The sequence below is a fragment of the Mobula birostris genome, chromosome 7 (genome assembly GCF_030028105.1).
Source record: "Mobula birostris isolate sMobBir1 chromosome 7, sMobBir1.hap1, whole genome shotgun sequence".
NCBI lineage: Eukaryota > Metazoa > Chordata > Chondrichthyes > Myliobatiformes > Myliobatidae > Mobula > Mobula birostris.
This window is the reverse complement of record NC_092376.1, coordinates 112,063,097-112,087,914: the sequence shown is the minus strand read 5'-3', so window position 1 is coordinate 112,087,914 and position 24,818 is coordinate 112,063,097. Positions and strand designations below refer to the sequence as shown.

At 43.6% G+C, this 24,818-nt stretch overlaps 1 protein-coding gene across 1 annotated transcript in view; it reads right to left on the bottom strand.

Annotated features, from left to right (window-relative positions):
- Positions 1-24,818, bottom strand: part of LOC140200371 (GDNF family receptor alpha-4-like) — a 54,080-nt gene that overhangs the window by 14,814 nt on the left and 14,448 nt on the right. The window contains exons 2-5 of the mRNA XM_072263603.1: positions 14,321-14,602; positions 8,685-8,777; positions 5,662-6,010; positions 4,880-4,989 (exon numbers count right to left, since the gene is read on the bottom strand). Of these exons, the coding sequence (XP_072119704.1) occupies positions 4,880-4,989; positions 5,662-6,010; positions 8,685-8,777; positions 14,321-14,602 (834 nt within the window). The remainder of the gene's footprint in view (positions 1-4,879; positions 4,990-5,661; positions 6,011-8,684; positions 8,778-14,320; positions 14,603-24,818) is intronic.

The following is a 24,818-nucleotide window of genomic DNA, read 5'->3' as shown; positions in this document are numbered from 1 at the left end:
ACGAACTTATCAATCACCCCTGCTGTGGACACCTTCTGGAGGTCCAAGATCCGTATGCTCCACGACCGCTGGACTAAGTGTGTACATGTAGGAGGGGACTATGTTGAAAAATAAATGTGCTAGGTTTTCTAAAATTGACTCCTCCTACCTCAGGCCACGAACTTATAAATTACCCTTTGTAATACAACTACTATGCAGACATGCACAGCAGAGTAAATTTTAAATAGTTCCATTTGGGCCTAAAAGTTTAATCGCTGTGAAGGATTATTTACTTTATGGGGATAACAATTTGCCTGGTGAGTGGGATCACTCTGTTTGGCAGATGAGACCTGTGACTGTGTAACAATCTTATGTTCTGAGACCTCCTTCATGGTGGTTGTAGTTGACTCTGAAACTGCAGGAATTGATTTTGACAGTGGTAGTCACTTTTCTTCTCTAACAATTGACTCTGCTCTCCTCAACTGATCGATGTGTTGCCTCCAGATGTTTTCGAATGTAATCCCCACTGTGTAAGTCCGCTTCTGTCCTTAATCTTGCCAATTGCCCCCTTTTGATCACCACTGAAGCTCCTCACAAAGACTGCAACATCGAAGCTTCTTGCTTGAGGAGCCCTCAATTTATCTCAGCTTTTTTGTCCAGCATGCTCCTTCTGAGTTCGGGTTTGAGGAGGTCCAAGCATGAATGCAGGTGATGGCCTGGGAACAGTATCACTGGTGTAGGTTGTGGAGTATGCTGCACTGCAATATGCAAGGAGGAAACTGGCGAGCCCCTGATCCATTGTCAGAGTAGAGTGTTTCCACTGACATTGCTTAGACTCGGGATAAACCTTTCCGCCAAGCCTTTTGTAGCTGGATGGAACGGTGTAGATTTAATATGTCTTATTCCATTCATTTTTAGGAGTGACTGAAGATGTTTCCCCACAAACTGTGGTCCATTGTCACATGTATTCTGGAACACCAGTCCTTCAGAAGAGGCTTCCCAACACATCAGCAGTGTGCGAGTCTGTTGCTGAGGTTATTGGGACCATTTCTGACCACTTTGTAGCTGCATCCACTACTCCCGAGTATTTTTTGCCCATGAATGGTCCAGAAAAATCCGCATGAATCCTCTGCCAAGGCAATACAGACCATTCCCAGGGAGGGAGAAGCACTGCTGTTGGCACCTCCTGGACGTGTTGGGATCCCGCACGGTGCACGACAAGCTGCTTGATCTGCTGATCCATTCCAGGCCACCACAGAAAGCTTCGAGCCAACACTTCCATTTTGACCATGGCTAGATGACGCATGTAGCTCCTCCAATTTTAGCTGTCAGCTTGGATGGTACAACAACTCTCAATTCCCACACAAGGCAATCCCTGTTCATCTTGGCGCTGGGAAAAATAGGAGAACTGGAGTTTCTGCTGCACATTCTAGCTGCTAGGTCCATGTAGACCTGAGAAAGTGTGAGGTCTTTCCTGGTTTCCCTTTGATCACCTCTGCCGTAATAGGTAGACTTTCAATTTGTATTAGGAAGAACATGTCAAGATGAGTGTCCTCGTTTGTAATTTTTTCTGATATTTCCTTTACCAAGGGTAAACAGGACAATCCTTTATTCATTAGTCCTTCTCTGGAAATAAGTTTTGTAATTGCAGCATCCAAGAAACGGAGCTCATCCCTGCATTTGTGCTGCTGCTGTTGGTGGAACACCCTTCTGTGGATTGAAAACGCCCACCAGTGGCTGATGATCACTCTCTCCCATACAAGAATGGGCTGAAATGTTTTACACCCCAAACCAGACTGAAGGCCTCTCTGTCAATCTGTGTGTATCTTTTATGTGCAGCGGTAAGGTAAGGTGATGGGGTGTTCATTTTCATCACTCATAACGTGTGACATGACTGCACCTGTGCCATAAGGCAGGTGTCACAGGCAAGCTTCACTGAACAATGTGGATCATAATGTGTGAGTACAGTGTCTGACGTCACCATTTCCTTTGTTTTGGAAAGCCACCTCACACTGCTTTGTCCATTGCCTTCTCTTCCTGATCTGCGGTAATGAATTCAAGGGGTGGAGGACAGTAGCCAGGTTGGGCAGGAACCTGTTCTAGCAATTGACCAAGTCTAAAAACGACCACAACTGTGACACATCCTTTGGCCTTGGGGCATCCACCACTGCTTGAATTTTCTCAGCAATTTTGTTCGTCAATGGTGTGACCACAGTAAGCGATGCTTGGTTTAAAGAATTCACACTTGTTGCATTGTGCTCTGAGCCCATAATCTTCTAAACTTTTTAACACTGCCTTGAGGTTTTGAAGATGTTCCTTCTCATCTTTACAGGTAACAATGATGTCATCCAGATAACACTGAGTTCCTGGGCAGCCATACAGCACCTGGTCCATAGCTTCCTGCCAGAGTGCAGGTGAAGATACCACTCCAAAAATAAGCCTATATATAAGCCCATTATAGTGATAGAGCCCTTTGTCAGCATTTACAGTGAGAAATACTTTGGACTCGTCTTCCATCTCCATCTGTAGGTAGGCCTCAGCTAAGTAAACTACGATAAAGTGTTTCCTGCCAGAAAGGTTTGCAAAGATTTCCTCTATGCTGGGCAGAGGATATTAATCTTCTTTCAGTATTTGATTGATGGTGACCTTAAAATCACCACAGATCCTGACAGATGCATTCTTCTTCTCTACTAGGACCATTGGGATTGCCCATGGGTTCCACTCAAGCCTGGAAAGAATTCCTTCAGCTTCTGTGCACTCTAACTCGCAGGTTACGTTATCATGGATGGTATAAGGAATCAGATGGGCTTTGCAAAACTTGGGCACGGCATTTTCATTTAACAATATTTTGCTTTTGATATGCTTGAGTTTTCCAGTGCCATCCTTGAACACTGCTGTGGCAGGCAAACGGTAGATGGATCTTCAAACAAGTTGCAATTGTCTCAGCCAATCACACCCCCATAATGCTGGTCCTCCTGTCTTTACAAGCTCAATGTGGCTTGTCGATTGAGGTATCCCACTGTTACGAAGGTCATTCCCACAGGAGTTACCTTTTCTCCAGTATGAGTCCTTAGTTGGATATCTGCAGGCTTCAGTTTAATATCTTTGAAATGCCATTCAAACTCATTTTGTGGAATGACTGAAACAGCTGAACCAGTGTCCAATTCCATTTTAATTAATTTGCTGTTCACTTCTGGAGTAAGCTATATTTCTTGTCTATTGCTAGTTTTCACACTGTAAATCTTAAGGCTCCCTAGTCCTGTGTCTCTCTCACCATTATCAGATTTGTGATCAACAGCATGCAGATTAGGGCTCTTTTTGAAACTACAACTTGGCTTTTATCTTTTTCTTTTCTCTGTGCAGTCCTATTATTTTTGTCTGCTCGACATACACCTTGTATGTGCCCTATTTTCTACAAGTTTCGCCTTTGAATCTGCATTGGTCTGGTGTACGTGAGACCCTGCCACAACGGTAACACAATTGGTTTGGTCAGGTCAGTTTCTGTTTAAATATTGCAATTTTGTTCATACTCACTTTCATTCCTGACTACAACTCAGTTGCGTCTGATTGGTATTTCCATTGATACAGCAATTTCAACTGCTGTTTTAAATGTAAGCTGTGCTTTAGTTAGGAGCTGTTTTTGAATGCTTTCTTGTAAGATTCCACAAACTAAATGATCTTTCAGTGATGAACTGACAATGCTCAATTTCTTCAATTCATCCACGTTCACAGAAATGGACACTCCTTCCTTTTGATTCCGCTTATGAAATATAAAGCATTCTGCAATCAGCAATAGTTTTGGTTCTAAATGTTGCTGCTTTCCTTTCACAATATCAACAAAGCTCATTTTGACTGGCTTGGTTGGAGCAGTTAAACTTCTCAGCAAACTGTGTACTTTAAACCCAATGCAGTCAGCTAAATTGGTACTCGTTTCTCATTGTCCATTTCATAGAAACATAGAAACATAGAAAATAGGTGCAGGAGTAGGCCATTTCATTTGCTTCAAAGTACTGTTCAATTAGCTCAGTCTATATGAGCCAGTTACCCACTGAGCAATCAAACACATTAATCATTCTGATGTAGCCAGCCATTTCAGCTCTTTTTTATGATTATTATTACCCAGGACACTTCCTTTTACTGCTTTTTTTTTCACTTGGCTGCCTCTTGCATGTGCTGCGCTGTTTTTTTTTACTCACAGTTCCTTGCTGCATTTCAACACGGTCAGTAGCTGTCTTAGGTTCGTTTAAACAATACCTTGTCACTACTGTTAAATTCTGTAACTCCAAAACATTAAACTAATTCAAAGGAAAACAAAAGAGCTGAGAGATGCAAGTCTTAAATTTGATCTTTACTTTAAACGAGACGCATACGTATCACGTGATGACATATGCATTTTATGTATTTTTACATATTACCCATAATAAGTTATTTAAAGGAACAAGAATGCTTAATCAAACAATATATTTACAATCGCAAACACGAGGAAATCTGCAGATGCTGGAAATTCAAGCAACACACACAAAATGCTGGTGGAACACAGCAGGCCAGGCAGCAGCTATAGAAAGAGGTACAGTTGACGTTTCGGGCTGAGACCCTTCATCAGGACTAACTGAAAGAAGAGATAGTAAGAGATTTGAAAGTGGGAGGGGAAGGGGGAGATCCGAAATGATAGGTGAAGACAGGAGGGGGAGGGATGGATCCGAAATGATAGGAGAAGACAGAAGGGAGAGGGATGGAAATATATTTACAATATTACTCAAATACTACTGAAATATTAAGTACACAACAGAAACCTTCCAACGTGCTTGCACAGCTTCAAGAGGATATTTGCCACAATTTGTTCCTCAATATTAAAACTACAGAAAGACTCCAGCTAAATAAAGATTAGGGATTTTTTTACCGATGAGGCCAGTGTACGACTGAAGGCAGGCATTATAGTTTTCCCGGAAACAGTAGCTAGAAGACTTCTTGGATGGTTGGCAATTGGTCTGAAAATCCACCAGGCGGGACCTGCCACAAATACAAAAGCAAGATGTTATATCTGGGACACACATAACTACAGCGTGTGATACAACAGAAGGATCAATAGTCTACTTTTAGTATGACAGCTTAGTAACAAATTGGTTACATGAGTTTTTCTTGACTGGCCAATAACTAGGTCAAGAAGAAGTAAGTTATTTATTTGGACAAGTGTGAGAAGCTGGTGCGGGGGGGGGCGGGTTGGCAGAAGGGATAGAGATAGATAAATACAGCACGAAAACAGGCCCTTCAGTTCAACTCATCTATGCCAAACCAGGGTGTGCTTCTGAGAAAACCATGTTTGCGCCCACATTTGGCCCATGAAAGGCGTAACAGTGTAGGAATGTTGGTGTGCACTTGCATCCACAGGTATGCTTGTTTATGCATTGGCTGGTTGAAAAATGTCTAGTGCATTTGAAATCCTTATAAGCAACATCACGGAGAACTGTATGATCTGCCGAAATTGTATGCACTGGGAAAAACTGGAAAAGGGCTCATTCCATGGAAATCACATCAAGGGAAAATAATGAGGAAGGGGTTTGGTTCACTGGAATTCTATGCAATGGGTGTCAACAGTAATAATTTAAAACTAACTATCTTACAGTATTGATCACCTTCCACCAAGAGCAACTCCTTTAATTTCATCTTAATTGGTATTCTTACTTGCAAATGATGTCTTCCTTGCACATGCCTTGCAGCTTCAGGCAGTTCTGCTTCTCAGATTCCTCAAAGGAACAAGCAGGAACAATGGTCTTTCGTCGGCGTTCAGCACATGTGCTGTCCTCACAGGGACAAAAAAGGACAGGGTATTTGTATTCCTCTGGCACGTGGTCAAAAAAGCGACGGAGGCTCCTGTGACACTGATGTCTGTTGCAACCGAACTTGGAGACAGATTTGGTGCAGCTCTTGGCATAGTCGGTGCGGAACTGTCTACAATTCTCAACCACATTGCAGGCTTTGGCAGCATCTAAGCAGTGGTTAACACTGACTGGGGGCTGAACTTTGGTCCCTTCTGGAAAAAGAGAACAATACAGAAGAAAGCTGAAATCCATTTGGGTCAGTCAATGGCATGCGACATCAATGAAATTCAGCAGCCTGTAGATAACTCTAGTTCAGCCACTCCATGTTTACTCAACTATGTAAACACACAGTAAGCTTCATGTGGCTTTCTTGGAGCCAATATGTGAATCTCCTTGCATTTTAAATACTTATTTACCTCTAAATTAAAAGGGTTATAGGTTCAAACCTTACAGCAGACTTCCGAGCAGATAACCCAACTGACACACCTTCACAGTGCAGCAAAATTCAGAGCAAGTGCGATCTGTTGAAATCTTAAGTGGAGCTCTCTCAGGCCAACACAAAGATTAGATTTTGAAAAATGGGCAGGGGAGTTTTCCCTGATGTCCTCATAGTACACTATTGCTGATTATCTGTTTGTTTAAGAGTTCCTGCATTTCCATGAGGTAAATATTTCAAAAATACCATTGGCTGCAATGATCTTTGAAACATCATAAGTTACGAATGGTGTGATGTGAATTCTGGTAAATTAGTCTTGGTTAGACCAGTTTTTAAATTCTACTAAAGTTGGTGAGGACTTAGGGAATGCATCACTTACTACTTCGGTTCATTCCCAAAAATGCTTGTTATCAATTTCATTCTTGCTTAGCAAGTTAACCTTGTTACAAATTACATTGGCAAATAATTGTGGTTTCTGTTTTAGTAAAAGCTACAAGATGGTGGAGAAGGTATAAATTAGATTGAGAACATGAGTCAGGAATAGAGCCTGTACATATTGGGAATGCTGAGGAGACTGAATGGCAGACACCTCACCTCTCCTGGAAGTTCCAGGAGTCTCCCGCATATTAATAGTGGCTCCCTGATGCCTGCAAATTATATACAACATCCTGGAAATCAATTTTTTTGAGAGCGAGTGAGCGAGAGAGAGAGAGCATGAGAGCGAGCGCAAGAGCGACCACGAGAGAGAGAGAGTGCGAGAGAGAGAGAGAGAGAGAGAGCACGCCATGGCAGAGTGTTTCAAAAAAAGAAAATATAAAACATACGTCACCCCAGACTACCCTAAAGTGTACCCCTGCCTAATAGGGGTCAAAAATAATGACAGTGTTGCTCACTGCACTGTTTGCACCAGTGACTTTTCTATTGCCTATGGTGGGTTAAGACTGTAAAAGACATGTTGAGGTGAGTTAACAGGTGTCATTTGTTCATTAGCATAGCTAATATTATTTAAACTAGCTGGCTAGCTGCTAAGGAGCTACTCTATTGCAGACATCCCACCTCTCCTGGAAGTTCCGGGAGTCTCCCACAAATTGATGGTGCTACCTCCTTGAAATGAGTTTTTGCAGGGTGGGATGTCTGGAATGGTTTATTCTGGAAGAGAGGTAGGGTCGATATGAAAGAAATACTTAAAATTTTAGTGAGAAAAAAAACTTACTTAGTCACTGCCCATTACACTGCTGGTGTTTAGGGCAGCAATGAAGGTCCTCCATCTCTGTCCGTCCATACTGTTGCACACAGATATAGAAGGATTCTTCATTGCTGTTTTTGTTACAATTTTTTTTAACCATTCAGAGTTTTTAACCCTGCGTTGAACCCCTGACTTGGGAGGGCCGGTGGACCACTCTTAGTCTGGCCTCTAGCTTCTTGTAATGGGTAACCCTACCAAGAGGCAAAGCACAAGACCCTGATTCTAGCCAACATAGCTCTCTGGGTCATTGAGGCACGCACGCCTCCAAAACCCTAGACAAGTCTGTGGTCCTCTTGGAGGTGAGTACAAAAAATGGATCATTGATATCACCAATAAATCTGAGAAGGATTTCAGGAGAAATTTCAGGATTTCTACCACATAGCAAATAACATAGTTAAGGCCAACATGTAGGAATAAAATTGATACATTTAAAAGGTTCTTTCAGCCCATCAGACACTATGTCATTAAACTTAACTTCATTCCTTCATTTCTCATGTGATCATCTAGCTTAGCTTTCAAACAATGTTACTTGTCTCAACTATAAATGCACATTTCTGTGGGGCCAAAACATCTTTCTCTGGTGCCTTAATAAAGGCTTCAACATAAAGCTAGGCCATTGTGCCCAGAAATCCTGCATTAATAAAATGGTGTCAGGTTCAATATTTTACACAACTTGCTTCCTATTTGTCTCTTGATGCAGTTTTACCACTGGCTACAATGACCTTCAGGTATTCTGAAGACTAGCTGGGATTGGGGGAGGGGAATGAGGGTGGGATTTGTACACTGAGTAATGGATGGTTAAAAAATATGTCTCGGGCTACTACAAATGTTTGTATTTGATTAAGTGGGGTCTAATCAAGGATTGAAAATACATAAAAATCAACGGCAAAAGGCACAATGAGTGGTGTTATTAATTCTAGAGTAATGTCAATTTTATGACACAGCATTATCCAGTTTACAATCTGATACAATTCCATAGCCTTTTGGTCAAGCAAGAACTGTTCGCAGTTTATGCACACATAAATCATGTTGGTATCCTTTATTTGAAAGTTGTTATATTCTTTGTCAGTAAATATTCTGCATCTGATTAACTGAAAATTTGATGATGCTTTGTGGAAGTCTACTTTGTCTCCCCCTCAAAAGGATGCACAACTTCCCAACCGAGTATTTTATCCATATAATCTATTTTTACAGATGGCAGTACCTGAAACTAGAGAAGCAAGTCTACCATCGTCCAAATCCCATGATGAACCCGGCATTGAATACACATACGGTGATGTGTCAAACTCATTGTAATCTAGGAAAAGAAAGATAAGGCAGGTTATTCAACTCGTCACAGTTCACTCAAAAAAAGATTGTACCTTCAGCTCTACCATCTTCTGCTTCTGTACAAATCTCTGAAAACCAGACAGCTGCACGGTAAGCCCCTCAGATCTCAGGCTTGCTTTTGCATTCATTATAGAACCATAGAACATTACAGCACAGAAACAGGCCTTTTGGCCCTCCTTGGCTGTGCCGAACCATTTTTCTGCCTAGTCCCACAGGCCTGCACCTGGGCCATATCCCTCCATATCCCTCTCACCCATGTACCTGTCCAAGTTTTTCTTAAATGTTAAAAGTGAGCCCGCATTTACCACTTCATCTGGCAACTCATTCCACACTCCCACCACTCTCTGTGTGAAGAAGCCCCCCATAATGTTTCCTTTAAACTTTTCCCCCTTCACTCTTAACCCATGTCCTCTGGTTTTTTCCTCCCCTAGCCTCAGTGGAAAAAGCCTGTTTGCGTTCAGTCTATCTATACCCATCATAATTTTATATACCTCTATCAAATCTCCCCTCATTCTTCTATGCTCCAGGGAATAAAGTCCTAACTTACTCAACCTTTCTCTGTAACTCAGTTTCTCAAGTCCCAGCAACATCCTTGTAAACCTCTGCACTCTTTCCACCTTATTAATATCCTTCCTGTAATTTGGTGACCAAAACTGCACACAATACTCCAAATTCGGCCTCACCAATGCCTTTTACAACCTCACCCACCATAACATTCCAACTCTTATACTCAATACTTTGATTTATAAAGGCCTATGTACCAAAAGCTCTCTTTACGACCCTATCTACCTGTGACTCCACTTTTAGGGAATTTTGTATCTGTATTCCTAGATCCCTCTGTTCTACTGCACTCCTCAGTGCCCTACCATTTACCTTGTATGTTCTACCTTGGTTTGTCCTTCCAAAGTGCAATATCTCAGACTTGTCTGTATCAAACTCCATCTGCCATTTTTCAGCCCATTTTTCCAGCTGGTCCAAATCCCTCTGCAAGCTTTGAAAATCTTCCTCACTGTCCACTATACCTCCAATCTTTGTATCATCAGCAAATTTGCTGATCCAATTTACCACATTATCATCCAGATCATTGATATAGATGGCAAATAACAATGGACCCAGCACTGATCCCTGTGGCACACCACTAGTCACAGGCCTCCACCCGGAGAAGCAATCCTCCACTACCACTTTCTGGCTTCTTCCATTGAGCCAATGTCTAATCCAATTTACTACCTCTCCATGTATACCTAGCGACTGAATCTTCCTAACTAAGCTCCCATGCGGGACCTTGTCAAAGGCCTTACTGAAGTCCGTGTAGACAACATCCACTGCCTTCCCTTCATCCACTTTCCTGGTAATCTCCTCAAAAAACTCCAATAGATTGGTCAAACATGACCTACCACACACAAAGCCATGTTGACTCTCCCTAATGAGTCCCTGTCTATCCAAATACTTGTAGATTCTATCTCTCAGTACTCCTTCCAATAATTTACCTACTACCAACGTCAAACTTACCAACCTATAATTTCCCGGATTACTTTTAGAGCCTTTTTTAAGTAACAGAAGAACATAAGCCACTCTCCAATCCTCCGGCACCTCACCTGTAGATACTGACATTTTAAATATATCTGCCAGGGCCCCTGCAATTTCAACACTAGTCTCCTTCAAGGTCCTGGGGATTTATCTACTCTGACTTGCCTCAAGATAGCAAGCACCTCCTCCTCCTCAATCTGTACAGGTTCCATGACCTCACTACTTGTTTGCCTTATTTCCATTGATCCCATGCCAGTTTCTTTTGTAAATACAGACGCGAAAAACCCATTTAAGATCTCCCCCATTTCTTTTGGTTCCATACATAGCCAACCACTCTGATCTTCAAGAGGACCAATTTTATCCCTTACTATCCTTTTGCTCTTAATATACCTGTAGAAGCTCTTTGGATTATCCTTCACATTGACTGCCAAAGCAACCTCATGTCTTCTTTTAGCCCTCCTGATTTCTTTCTTAAGTACTTTTTTGCACTTTTTATACTCCTCAAGCACCTTATTTGCTCCCTGTTTCCTATACATGTCATACATCTCTCTCTTCTTCTTTATCAGAGTTCCAATATCCCTTGAGAACCAAGGTTCCTTATTCTTATTCACTTTGCCTTTAATCCTGACAGGAACATACAAACTCTACACTCTCAAAATTTCTCCTTTGAAGGCCTCCCACTTTCCAATCACATCCTTGCCAGAGAACAACCTGCCCCAATCCACGCTTTTTAGATCCTTTCTCATTTCTTTAAATTTGGCCTTTTTCCAGTTTGGAACCTCAACCCGAGGACCAGATCTATCTTTATACATGATCAAGTTGAAACTAATGGCGTTATGATCACTGGAACCAAAGTGGTCCCCTACACACACTTCCGTCACCTGTCCTAACTCGTTTCCTAATAGGAGATCTAATATTGTATCCTCTCTAGTTGGTACCTCTATATATTGATTTAGAAAACTTTCCTGAACACATTTTACAAACTCTAATCTGTCTAGACCTTTAACAGTATGGGAATCCCAATCAATATGTGGAAAATTAAAATCCCCTACTATCTCAACTTTATATTTCCTGCAGTTGTCTGCTATCTCTCTGCAGATTTGATCGAGGTTTACCTCATTCTAATCTCAATTCCACATTTGTGTCTAAGCAAGGTGCTTTTACAAGCCCTTTCTTATCAAAGATCTAACTACATTTGCTTTTAGAATATTTGGAGTCTTTTCTTCCACCAACCTTTGAGGAAGAGAGTTCCTAAAGAATAAAATTGCCTCATCTTTCTCTTAGATGAGAGATATTCTGTTTTTAAGCAGTGAACCCTAGCTCCAGATTCTTCTGAAAGAAAACAGCCTCTCCACATTGTCCTGTCAACACCCTCAAGGTTTGTCTCACCCCTCCAAAAAAAATACACATATTCACTTATAATATGTTTACAGAGGGTGATATCTGGTGATGTAGCTTGGAACATTGCTAATGCTCAATCTTTATTCCATAGTTTGGACCGGAGTACAATTCAGTCACAGTGACTGTGACTGCTCCAATTATTTCACTCAGTGTCACAAAAGCTCTCAAATATTTGACAAGAACATTTCATCTCTGTGTCAAAACAACAACCTTTGGCTGTAATTAAGCCAAAAAATGTGGGTGACACTCATAACATCAGCAAAAGCTCTGGAGAGAGGAACATTAATGCTTCATGTTATCCAATGAAAGGTTATTATCCTGAGACATTAACTCTCTCTTGTTTCTATAATGCTGACTGACTTGCTGAGGGTCCTTGGCATTTTCTTCTGGTTTTGTTTCAGATCTGGAGCACCTGCATTTGTTTACATTCCAACCTTTGGCTGGAAATGTGCTGACCCATTGTTCCTCCTTTCCATTTGCCTTGGTTTTCAGCCAAGTTCTTTTCTTACTCGATGCATTTTATTTCAGCCAGTAATGGGGAAGGAAAATCATCTGTGGATCCCCAAGTCCCAGGCCCTGTTTTAGTTTATTGTACAGTATAAAACCCTCAATCATTTTACCCAACATTTACCCAACAAATAAAAGATCATAAGACCATAAGAGATAGGAACACAATTAGGCCATTCGGTCCATCTAATCTGCTCCTCCATTTCATCATGGCTGATCCATTTCCCTTCTCAAACTCACTTCCCTGCATTCTCCCCATAACCTGTCATGCCCTGACTAATCAAAAACCTATCAACCTCCGCCTCAAATATATCCAAAGACCTGGCCTCCACAGCTGCCTGTGGTAATAAATTCCACAGATTCACCACCCTCTGGCTAAAAAAAAAATCCTCCTCAACTCCATTCTAAATGAACATCCTTTTATTCTGAGGTCGTGTCCTCTGGTTCTAGACTCCCCCTCTACAGGAAACAGCCTCCCCACATCCACTCTATCAAAGCCTTTCAATATTCCATAGGTTTCAAAGAAATCCCAATTCATCTAAATTCCAGTGAGTACAGGCCCAGAGCTATCAAACACTCCTCATACAATAATACTTACATTCCCAGAATCATTTTGGTGAACCTCCTCTGAACCTGCTCCAATGTCCGCACATTCTTTCTTAGATAAGGGGCCCAAATCTGCTCACAATACACCAAGTAAGGCCTCACCAGTGCCTTATAGAGCCTCAGCCTTACAACTGTGCTTTTATATTCTAGTCCTCTCGAAATTAATGGGCAACATTGCATTTGCCTTCATCACCACTGACTCAACCTACAAGTTAATCTGTAGGGCATCCTGCACGAGGACTCCCAAGCCCCTTTGCACCTCAGATTTTTGAATTTTCTGCCCATTTTAAAAATAGTCTATGATTTTGCTCCTTCTAACAAAATGCATGACCATACACTTTGCAACACTGTATTCCAGGGGTCCCCAACCTTTTTTGCACCGCGGACCGGTTTAATATTGACATTATTCTTGCGGACTGGCTGACAGGAGGGTGGGGGGGCTGTTCAAGTAGGTTAAACTCATCTCAACATGTTTTCTACAGTTAGGGTTGCCAACTTTCTCACTCCCAAATAAGGGACAAAAGTAGCAGTCAAATCCTGGTACACTTGTGTTTACCCCAGGGAAGACTACCATGACCATGAAGCCTTGCGCGGGCACCTGTGTGCGCATGCGTGTACGTGCGCATATGTGACGTGCGCATGCGGGTACGTGACTATTTTTTTCCACAAATCGGTTTTGGGTTAATCTTCCCGACTACACTGTACATACATTATTTCTACTTTATATACGCTGTGTATTTATCATATCATTCCTGCTTTTACTATATGTTCGTATTATTTTCGGTTTTATGTGTTATTTGGTACGATTTGGTAGGTTATTTTTTGGGTCAGGGAATGCTCAAAAATTTTCCCATGTAAATTAATGGTAATTGCTTCTTCACTTTACGCCATTTTGGCACAAAAGGTTTCATAGGAACGCTGTACCTTAGCGGGGGAAATACGGGACAAAGGGCAGTCCCGTATGGGACAAACCAATTTAGCCCAATATACGGGATGTCCCGGCTAATACGGGACAGCTGGCAACCCTGTGTTCAAGTTCAACAGTGTGTGACAGGGAATGAGGAAAAGGTGCAGCTGACTCATATCGTTTCCCCGCAGGCTGGCAGCACATGCTTTGCGGCCTGGTGGTTGGGGACCGCTGCTGTATTCCACCTGCCACTTCTTTGCTCATTCTCCTAACCTGTCCGTCTCCTGAACTACATGGCTCACTAACATTTGGGTTGCATCTCCTTAGCAGATACTATATAAATGCAATGGCTGTCTTTTTGATCCTGTATAACATGTGTGTGTTGTTAGACCAGTTCTCGTCCAAACCACTGTGCAATTTAAGCAAGCACTACTTTCTCCCTCTCATTTCACTCTTACATCTCTCCAGCTTTGATCACAATATTCCCCCCTCCACTCTCTCTCTCTTCCATTTATCTGTCTTGTTATCTCCGCTGATCACTATACTTGGGCCTTCCAATGTACCTGGAACGTGGCTCTGGTGCATGGTCCAGAATATTCGCAGGCAGTTCTTCTCCCTCTTCATTCCTCTTTTGCACTTGCAAGTGAAGAGCTGGTGGGACTGAAGAGCGAATGCAGCAATCATGCACTCATTGCTGGCTGCCGGCTGCAGGGAGCCTGCCACACTGTCAGCCGCACACCGCTTCAGCGTGTGGAACCTGCCGTTGCAGTCGGGATCCAAGGTGCATTGCGTGGCTGCTGACAGGCAGGTGACCGGTGTCATGGTGTCATCTACCAGGACATGATCTGTGGGAGAAAGTTGCTTTTAAAAAAAAAATCAAACAAAAACAATACATGACATTAGTGAAACAAAAATTTGCCTGTGCATCATGCAGCCAGTGCGCTTCCATCTGTGTCTAAGCAAATGGGTGTGTTAATTTGCATCTTCTGAGCACATCTAATGGCTGACCAGCTCATCTTATGTGCCTTCATTTCTGCCTGCTCCAATGGGGATGTTTCTCTGTGCACGTGTGTACACCTGGATGTGTGACAATTTTAGCCGTGATGAAATGGTCTAACTGCATGAGTGTAGTATGCTCACAGTAATACATGAGGAAAGTCTAGTCATGTGAGTTTAGTCTTAGAGCTGGATCTTATAACAGTTACTACCCTTCAAACAACAGCCACCAGTGTGGATAACCTCATTCACATCAACACCAAACTGATTCCGTAACCTTTCACTTTCAAGGATTCTACACTCATGCTCTTAGTTGTTTGTTTATTGATTGGTTAATTGATTGATTGTATTTGCATATTGGTTGGTTGTCAGTCTTTATGTGTAGCTTTTCATTGATTCTATTGTATTTCTCTGTCTACTCTGAATGCCTGCAAGAAAATGAATCTCAAGGTAGTATATGGTGACATAACGTAATTCGGTAATAAATTTATTCGAAACTTTAAATAATCAGCTATGGTCAGACACAACAAGAAAGTACTTTAAAATCTTGAAATTGTTGAAGAGTATTAATAATGTCTGGGGTCATCCGTCTTGTAAAGACGCTGCCCAGAAGAAGGCAATAGCAAACCACTTCTGTAGGAAAAAAAATGCCAAGAAGAATCATGGCCATAGATCATGATCGCCGATGTCATACGACACGGCACATAATGATGATGAGAAGGGGGTAGAATTTTATTGTGTGCAGTTCTGGTCACCTAACTATAGGAAGGATATCAGTAAGTTTGAAAGAGTACAGAGAAGATTTACTAGGATGTTGCCGGGTCTTCAGGAGTTGAGTTACAGGGAAAGGTTGAACAGGTTAAGACTTTATTCCTTGGAGCGTAGAAGAATGAGGGGGGATTTGATAAAGGTTTACAAAATTATGAGGGGTTTAGACAGAGTAAGTGCGAGTAGGCTCCTTCCACTTAGAATAGGAGAGATAAATATGAGAGGACATGGCTTTAGGGTGAAAGGGGAAAGGTTTAGGGGGAACATCTTCACTCAAAGAGTGGTGGGAGTGTGGAACGAGCTGCCATCTGATGTGGTAAATGCGGGCTCACTCTTAAGTTTTAAGAATAAATTGGATAGGTACGTGGATGGGAGAGGGCTGGAGGGTTATGGGCTGGGTGCTGGTCAATGGGACTAGCAGAATAAAGTTTTGGCATAGACTAGAAGGGCTGAATGGCCTGTTTTCTGTGCTGTAGTGTTCTCTGGTTCTATGGTGTTTAGGAATGTGGAATGGTTTAGAAAAATTAGAAATAGAGGAGAATTGGAAACTTCTTCCAACTGTCTTTGCAGATCAATTTTAAATTCTGGAAGGACTGTGTTGATTGTTGATGCAAACGACACATTTCACTGTATGTTTTGATGTTTTAGTGTACATGTGGCAAAGCTAACTTTCTAGCTTCCAAAAAGATGCAATATAATGTAGCGTGCACAATGTACAAGAGATTTCTATGTGGATATAAAAGGGATGTGTATACTTGGTTCATTGACGTAATTGAGCTGGTTGGAAAAGTAGTTAAAAAACATGCAGTTTCTTGGACATTTTGATGAACCTGATTCAACCACAAATGGAATTATGCATCCAATTCCGGGGAATGTATTTGAGGAAAGATGCAAAGGTTACAAGTTTCTCAATTCTGGCATCTAGGATAGGATACAGGAGGTTGAAAGCCTGGACAACCAGACTCAGGAACAGCTTCTTTTCCATCACTATCAGACTTCTGAACCAATCCCCTCTTTCACATCCTCTTCCCAGGAGTGTTACCATGTTCTTGGACTCTTAATTCTAGTAAACAATAGGAGTAGGTACTTTAATCAACTGAGTGGTGTTCTCACACCACAAATGGCCAAACACTGCAGGAGAAATGCTGACCACACATTGGCAGTATCAGATCAGCTGCTTGTTATTGATTTCAATGGCAATACAAATAAACATCAAGGAAGATTTTAATAGCTGATTCTTTATCTTATGCTATGCACCAATATTTAAAGTTGGAACTATCTTCATTACCATCTGTAATTTCCCTGTCCAGTTTGTCTTTCTGCAGTTTTAAATATCAATTAATTTGAGTGATAGGTTTACCATATAATTAATTAATACTGAGGGTACCAGATGACAGGAATACATCTATCCCCATGGCAGGGTGATGAATTGCCTGGATACCTCACTTACCATAGTCTCCAACTGGTGGGACTATTTAGAAAATGGGGAAAAATTACTTTTAACATAGAGTCCGTATCAACACCAAAACAGACTAAAAAAAATCCGACCCTGGAATAAAACATGTTTTATGAATAGCAATAACATTCAGCACAGCTGATAACAAACAAGTGAATACAGAATATGTTGCGATAGAAAATGAACCGAAACAACTCACTCTTGGGATCAATTTTGGTCTGAATGATTATTAACGTCAGGCTACTGTAAAATCAATTTGGGTAACTTACATTGCAAATCTCTCTGTAGTCTTAAGAGGACTTTCATCAACCGTTCCTAAGATATACTATGCACTCCAGTATTTTAATTGGTTTAGTAACTGCAAACCATATTGCCAATACAATGGATTATTGTAATAAAGACCCTTCATGAGTACCTCCATTTATGTACCTGCTGTGTAAATATTTCTCCTGGAGGACCACAACCTAGCCATAGGGTTTGGAGGCTTGCATGCCTCAATGACCTAGGGAGCTGTGTTGACTGGAATCAAGGCCTTATGTTGGTAGGGTCACCCACGCCAAACAGGTCAAAGGGTAGTAGCGAGACAGGTCCTCCAAGTTCAGGGGTTCAGTTCAGAGCTAACAACTCTGACTGGTAAAACAAAACTGTTACAGAAACAGTACATTGGATCAGAGTTTGCTGAGAAATGCCAGCAGTTTTACATGATGTTTATGCCGGGGAACTTCTCTCAGATTCTGACCAGATTAGATCCAAAGCTGGATCCAAGTCATTTGAGAGAGCTGAAGGGAACTAATTTAAGGATAATACTTTATTTGTAGTTAATGCATTTGCTTTAAAATCTTAAGTAATTACATTTCAATTTAAATTTCTATTTAAAATCTATAATAATGTTTAAAGTTGCTTGATTATTTGCTTCATTTCTAACTTTTAAAGGATTTTAAATATTGGGTATTAAATCTGAGAATGGGGCTGCAAAAGGAGCTTGCCTGGCCCATTCACTTCACCGGATTACATCACTCACAGCTCAGGACTTCACTATCTGTAAATTGCCTTGGCTTGAGGAACCCCTTATAGATCTCTATGTAAAATTCAAATGGTGTCTACAATAAGTAAATTCAATATTGTTCTGCACTGAATATTATGTGATATAGTTTGCATATTTGCATGTTATATTTTGTGTACATTGTGATTTCATTATTATAGTGCCATTGAATACTATCTCTTTCATATATTGTACATTTTCAAATTATTTTCTATTCTACAGTGGAATTAGTTTGTACACAATGGCTATTAAATAGTGGAGACTGTATATCAGAAGGTTTGGTTATTGAGTGCAGTAAGTTAATGGACTTCAATTAATGCAGGCAGACTGATGATCCAAATTCAAAATTCAAATCCCAGAGGAAATGACGAATTGAAGCTGAGTTAATTAAATATATTTTGGAATTAAAAAGCTAGGTCTGTAATGTAATGGTAGCTATGAACCTACTGGATTGCAATGTAAAGACATCTGGTCTACTAATGAGCTTTAGGGAAGGAAACGTAACATCTTATGCAGCCTGGGCTATACTCTGGCATTTTGCCTGTTGTTTAACTGTCCCCTTGAGTTAGCCCAGGAAAACTCCCTCTATAAGAGCAACTGGGAATGGGTAGTAAATGGTGGTCATATGAATGAATTAATAAACTGAATTGTGAATATTATGTTCACTGATTACAAATTTAAAAATGAATATTATATGTTGGATTGAATTTCATTATTACATTGTATGGAATGCATTTAAATATTCGCTTTCATTGTGTAAGTGGCTTGTTGCTTACTCTATGTTATAAATTGAGCATTGCATTAAGAATGTGATAGGTTGTAGATGACATGTTTCATATTAGCTATTGTAAAATGGATATTGATCAAAAATATCAATCTGCGAGCAGAAATCTATGTCATTATTAAAGTTCAAATTGAGCAACAAATTGAAAGGTATGTTACAAGTTTTGAAACACCAGAATCTACTGATCGATGCAGACCGCCAAAACATGCAGCAGCCCACCTTTAGCCTCACCATAACTTTAAAAAATTGCTAGAATTGCACAGAATTGATTCTTATATTTAAACATTTTGCTGCCTTTGTAACAGTACGACAACTGTAATCAAACCGTATTTGGATATATTGAGCTGAAGTTTCAGGAGAGAATCGTTCTCAGATTTCATAGCTTATATTTTTCATTTCTTTCTCTCTCTCTCTCTCTCTCTCATAATCCAATCTTTTGGTCCTTTACTTTATTTCTCTTTTGATTTTTAATTTGCCTACTAATTCACTCTTTCTTTTGTTTGTTTCTCAGTCATTCAGTCTCTGAGCTAAAGCTGTTCTGCCCCTCTTTCACTGAGATTGCTGTCCTTTCTCATTGCTGCCAGCTTCTAGCAAGTTACACCACAGAGACTGAGCGGATGCAAAGGAAGCAGGTCAACATGTCGGTGACCCTCACCAGCAAATTCCACAGCTTACAGTGGTTGGTCAGCTGGTCAAATTATTGTGATCTGGAGTATTACCAGTCATGTGATTCCACTGTGACCAAGGTTGCGTTTTTCACTTTAAGCAGTATTGTTACAGCAAGAACTTGGCAGCATTGTTAACTCAAGAGGCAGCGAGCAAAAAGTCCAAGTTATCTTTGCATTCACTCCACACCTTGAATCAATGATTCTTAACTCACACAATCAGTAATAACTCTCAGCTCACACCCAAAACACTACAACAACAGAAAACTTACTAAATGTAGTGAATACAGCCCAGTCTATCACGGGTAAAGCCCTCCCCACCATTAAGCACATGTACACGGAGGGCTTTCACAGGAAAGCAGCATCCATCATCAGGGACCTCTACCACCAAGGGCATGCTCTCCTCTCGTTACAGCCATCAGGAAGAAGGTACAGGAGCCTCAGGAGCCACACCGCCAGTTATTACCCCTCAACCATCAGGTCCTTGAACCAGACGGGGTAACTTTACTCAACTTCACTTGTCCTATCACTGAACTGTTCCCACAACCTATGGACTCACTTTCAATCTCTAGTCCTGTCATGTTCTCTGTATGTATTGCTTATTCATTTATCTATTTATTTACTGTTGTTGTATTTTTAATTTTTCTCAGCTCAGGCTGGTAAAACCTGAGGTATGGGCATAGCTAAACACACTCATTTCTCAATTCAAAGATCCAGTGATTCAAAATGCTTTTGTTATCAAAGTATGAGTGCAGTACACAACCCTGAGATTCGTCTTCCCCACAGACTGCCAAGAAACAACGAAAACCATGGATCTCATTCAAAGAGAAACATTAAACTCCCAAAGCGACAAAAGAACAAATCATGCAAATGATGAGAAAAGTGAGAAAACAGAATATAAAACACAAAAGAGGGGAAGCTCAGAGGATGGGCAAGGGGAACAGTGAGAGGGATAGAGGGAGAAAAAGGAAGTGTGTATATAAATAAATGAATAACCGATGGGGTACGAGGGGGAGGTGGGGCATTAGCGGAAGTTTGAGAAGTCAATGTTCATGCCATCGGGTTGGAGGCTACCCAGACGGAATATAAGGTGTTGTTCCTCCAAAAAACAAAAAGCAAAAAAGGAGCGACTGGAAACCAGAACCACATCACAATGTGAACCACAGAGTCCAAACCACAAACCACATCGATTAAACCTTGAGCAGGACCCAAGACCCCGGCACCTTCCTCTGGGAGCGGCGGGCGAGGGGGAGATGGACTATTCACACTCAGACACCTTCCTCCGGGAGCAGCGGGCGAGGGGGAGGTAGAATATTCACACTCAGACACCTTGCTCCGGGAGCAGTGGGTGAGGGGGAGATGGACTATTCACACTCAGACACGTTCCTCCGGGAGCAGCGGGCGAGGGGGAGTGACTATTCACACTCAGACAAGTTCCTCCGGGAGCAGCGGGCGAGGGGAGATGGACTATTCCCACTCAGACACCTTCCTCCGGGAGCAGCGGGCGAGGGGAGGTGGAATATTCACACTCAGACACCTTCCTCCGGGAGCAGTGGATGACAGGGAGAGTGAGACTGGTCACACTCAGACACCTTCTTCCAGGAGCAGCGGGCAAGGGGAGATAGAATATTCACACTCAGGCACCTTCCTCTGGGAGCAGCGGGCGAGGGAGAGATGGACTATTCACACTCAGACACCTTCCTCTGGGAGCACTGGAAGAGGGGGAGAGTGAGACTGGTCACACTCAGACACCTTCCTCCGGGAGCAGCGGGAGACGGGGAGATGGAATATTCACACTCAGACACCTTCCTCCGGGAGCAGTGGACGAGGGGGAGAGTAAGACTGGTCACACTCAGACCTCTTCCTCCGGGAGCAGCGGGCGAGAGGAGATGGAATATTCACACTTAGACACCTTCCTCCGGGAGCAGCGGGCGAGGAGGAGATAGAATATTCACACTCAGACACCTTCCTCCGGGAGCAGCGGGTGAGGGGAGATGGAATATTCACACTCAGACACCTTCATCCGGGAGCAGTGGACGAGGGGGAGGGTGAGACTGGTCACACACAGACACCTTCCTCCGGGAGCAGCGTGATAGAGAGAGATGGACTATTCACACTCAGACACCTTCCTCCGGGAGCAGCGGGTGAGGGGAGATGGAATATTCACACTCAGACACCTTCCTCGGGGAGCAGTGGACGAGGGCGAGGGTGAGACTTGTCACACTCAGACACCTTGCTATGGGAGCAGCGGGAGAGGGAGAGATGGACTATTCACACTCAGACGCATTCCTCCGGGAGCAGCAGGCGCGGGAGAGATGGACTATTCACACTCAGACAACTTCCTCCGGGAGCAGCGGGAGAGGGGAAGAGATGGACTATTCACACTCAGACACCTTCCTCTGGGAGCAGCGGGCGAGGGGAGATGGAATATTCACAGTCAGAAACCTTCCTCCGGGAGCAGCGGGCGAGGGGGAGAGTGAGACTGGTCACACTGGACACCTTCCTCCTGGAGCAGCGGGTGAGGGGGAGAGATGGACTATTCACACTCAGACACGTTCCTCCGGAGCAGCGGGCAAGGGGAAGAGATGGACTATTCACACTCAGACACCTTCCTCCGGGAGCAGTGGACGAGGGGGAGAGTGAGACTGGTCACACTCAGACACCTTCCTCCGGGAGCAGCGGGCGAGGGGAGATGGACTATTCACACTCAGACACCTTCCTCCGGGAGCAGCGGGCGAGGGGAGATGGACTATTCACACTCAGACACCTTCCTCTGGGAGCGGCGGACAAGGGGAGATGGAATATTCACACTCAGACACCTTCCTCCGGGAGCAGTGGACGAGGGGGAGAGTGAGACAGGTCACACTCAGGCACCTGCCTCCGGGAGCAGCGGGCGAGGAGAGATGGAATATTCACACTCAGACACCTTCTTCCAGGAGCAGCGGGTGAGGGGAGATGGAATATTCACACTCAGACACCTTCCTCCGGGAGCAGCGGGTGAGGGGAGATGGAATATTCACACTCAGACACCTTCCTCGGGGAGCAGTGGACGAGGGCGAGGGTGAGACTTGTCACACTCAGACACCTTGCTATGGGAGCAGCGGGAGAGGGAGAGATGGACTATTCACACTCAGACGCATTCCTCCGGGAGCAGCGGGCGCGGGAGAGATGGACTATTCACACTCAGACACCTTCCTCCGGGAGCAGCGGGCGAGGGGGAGAGTGAGACTGGTCACACTAGACACCTTCCTCCTGGAGCAGCGGGTGAGGGGGAGAGATGGACTATTCACACTCAGACACGTTCCTCCGGAGCAGCGGGCAAGGGGAAGAGATGGACTATTCACACTCAGACACCTTCCTCTGGGAGCAGCGGGAGAGGGGGAGATAGAATATTCACACTCAGACGGCTTCCTCCGGGAGCAGCGGGCAAGGGGGAGAGATGGACTATTCGCACTCAGACACCTTCCTCCGGGAGCAGTGGACGAGGGGGAGAGTAAGACTGGTCACACTCAGACACCTTCCTCCGGGAGCAGCGGGCAATGGGGAGAGTGAGACTGGTCACACTCAGACACCTTCTTCTGGGAGCAGCGGGCGAGGGAGAGATGGACTATTCACACTCAGACACCTTCCACCGGGAGCAGTGGGCGAGGGAGAGATGGACTATTCACACTCAGACAACTTCCTCCGGGAGCAGCGGGAGAGGGGAGATGGAAAATTCACCCTCAGACACGTTCCTCCGGGAGCAGCGGGCAAGTGGGAGAGATGGACTATTCACACTCAGACACGTTTCTCCGGGAGCAGCAGCTGAGGGGAGATGGACTATTCACACTCAGACACCTTCCTCTGGGAGCAGCGGGCGATGGGGAGGTAGAATATTCACACACAGACACGTTTCTCCGGGAGCAGCGGGCGAGGGGGAGCGTGAGACTAGTCACACTCAGACACCTTCCTCCGGGAGCAGCGGGCGAGGGAGAGATGGACTATTCACACTGAGACACATTCCTCCGGGAGCAGCAGGTGAGGGGAGATGGAATATTGACACTCAGACACCTTCCTCCGGGAACAGTGGACGAGGGGGAGAGTAAGACTGGTCAAACTCAGACACCTTCCTCCGGGAGCAGCGGGCAAGGGGGAGGGTGAGACTGGTCACACTCAGACACCTTCCTCTGGGAGCAGCAGGCGAGGGAGAGATCGACTATTCACACTCAGACACGTTCCTCCGGGAGCAGCGGGTGAGGGGAGATGGAATATTCACACTCAGACACCTTCCTCCGGGAGCAGTGGACGATGGGGAGAGTGAGACTGGTCACACTCAGACACCTTCCTCCGGGAGCAGCGGGCGATGGGAGATGGACTATTCACACTCAGACACCTTCCTCCAGGAGCAGCGGGCGAGGGGAGATGGAATATTCCCACTCAGACACCTTCCTCCAGGAGCAGCGGGTGAGGGGAGATGGAATATTCCCACTCAGACACCTTCCTCTGGGAGAAGCGGGTGAGGGGAGATGGAATATTCACACTCAGACACCTTCCTCCGGGAGCAGCGTGCCTGTAGAAAAAGGACTGGTTGCACTTGAATCCGAGGGGAACAAATATTCTGGCAGGAAGGTTTGCTAATGCTATTGGGGAGAGTTTAAACTAGATTTGCAGGGGGTTGGGAATGGAAGTGAAGAGGCAGAGGATGGGGAGGTTGGAGCACAAGTAGGGACAGTTTGTAGGGAGTTTGTGAAGAAGGATAGGCAGATGTTAGAGCAAAGATGCACTCAGCCTGATGGTTTGAGATGTGTCTATTTTAATGCAAGGAGTATCATAAACAAGGTGGATGAACTTAGAGCGTGGATCAATACGTGGAACTATGACGTTGTGGCCATTACAGAGACTTGGATGACTCAGGAGCAGGAACGGCTGCTGAGTGTGCCAGACTTTAGATGTTTCAAAAAGAACAGACAGGGAGGAAAAAGAGGTGGGGCGTGGCATTGCTAATTAGGGATAGTGTCACGGCTGCAGAAAAGAAGGAAGTCATGGAGGAATTGTCTACTGAGTCAGTGTGGGTGGAAGTCAGAAACAAGAAAGGGACAATAACTCTACTGGGTGTTTTTTATAGACCCCCCCAACAGTAACATTGATATCGAGGAGCAGATAGGGAGGCAGATTCTGGAACAGTGCAATAGGATCCTTGTGATGGGAGATTTTAATTTTCTTAATATTGATTGGCATTTCCTTAGCGCAAGGGGTTTAGATAGGATGGAGTTTATTAGGCGTGTTCAGGAAGATTTCCTGATGCAATGTGTAGATAAGCCAACTAGAGGAGATGCTGTACTTGATCTGATATTGGGAATTGAACCTGGTC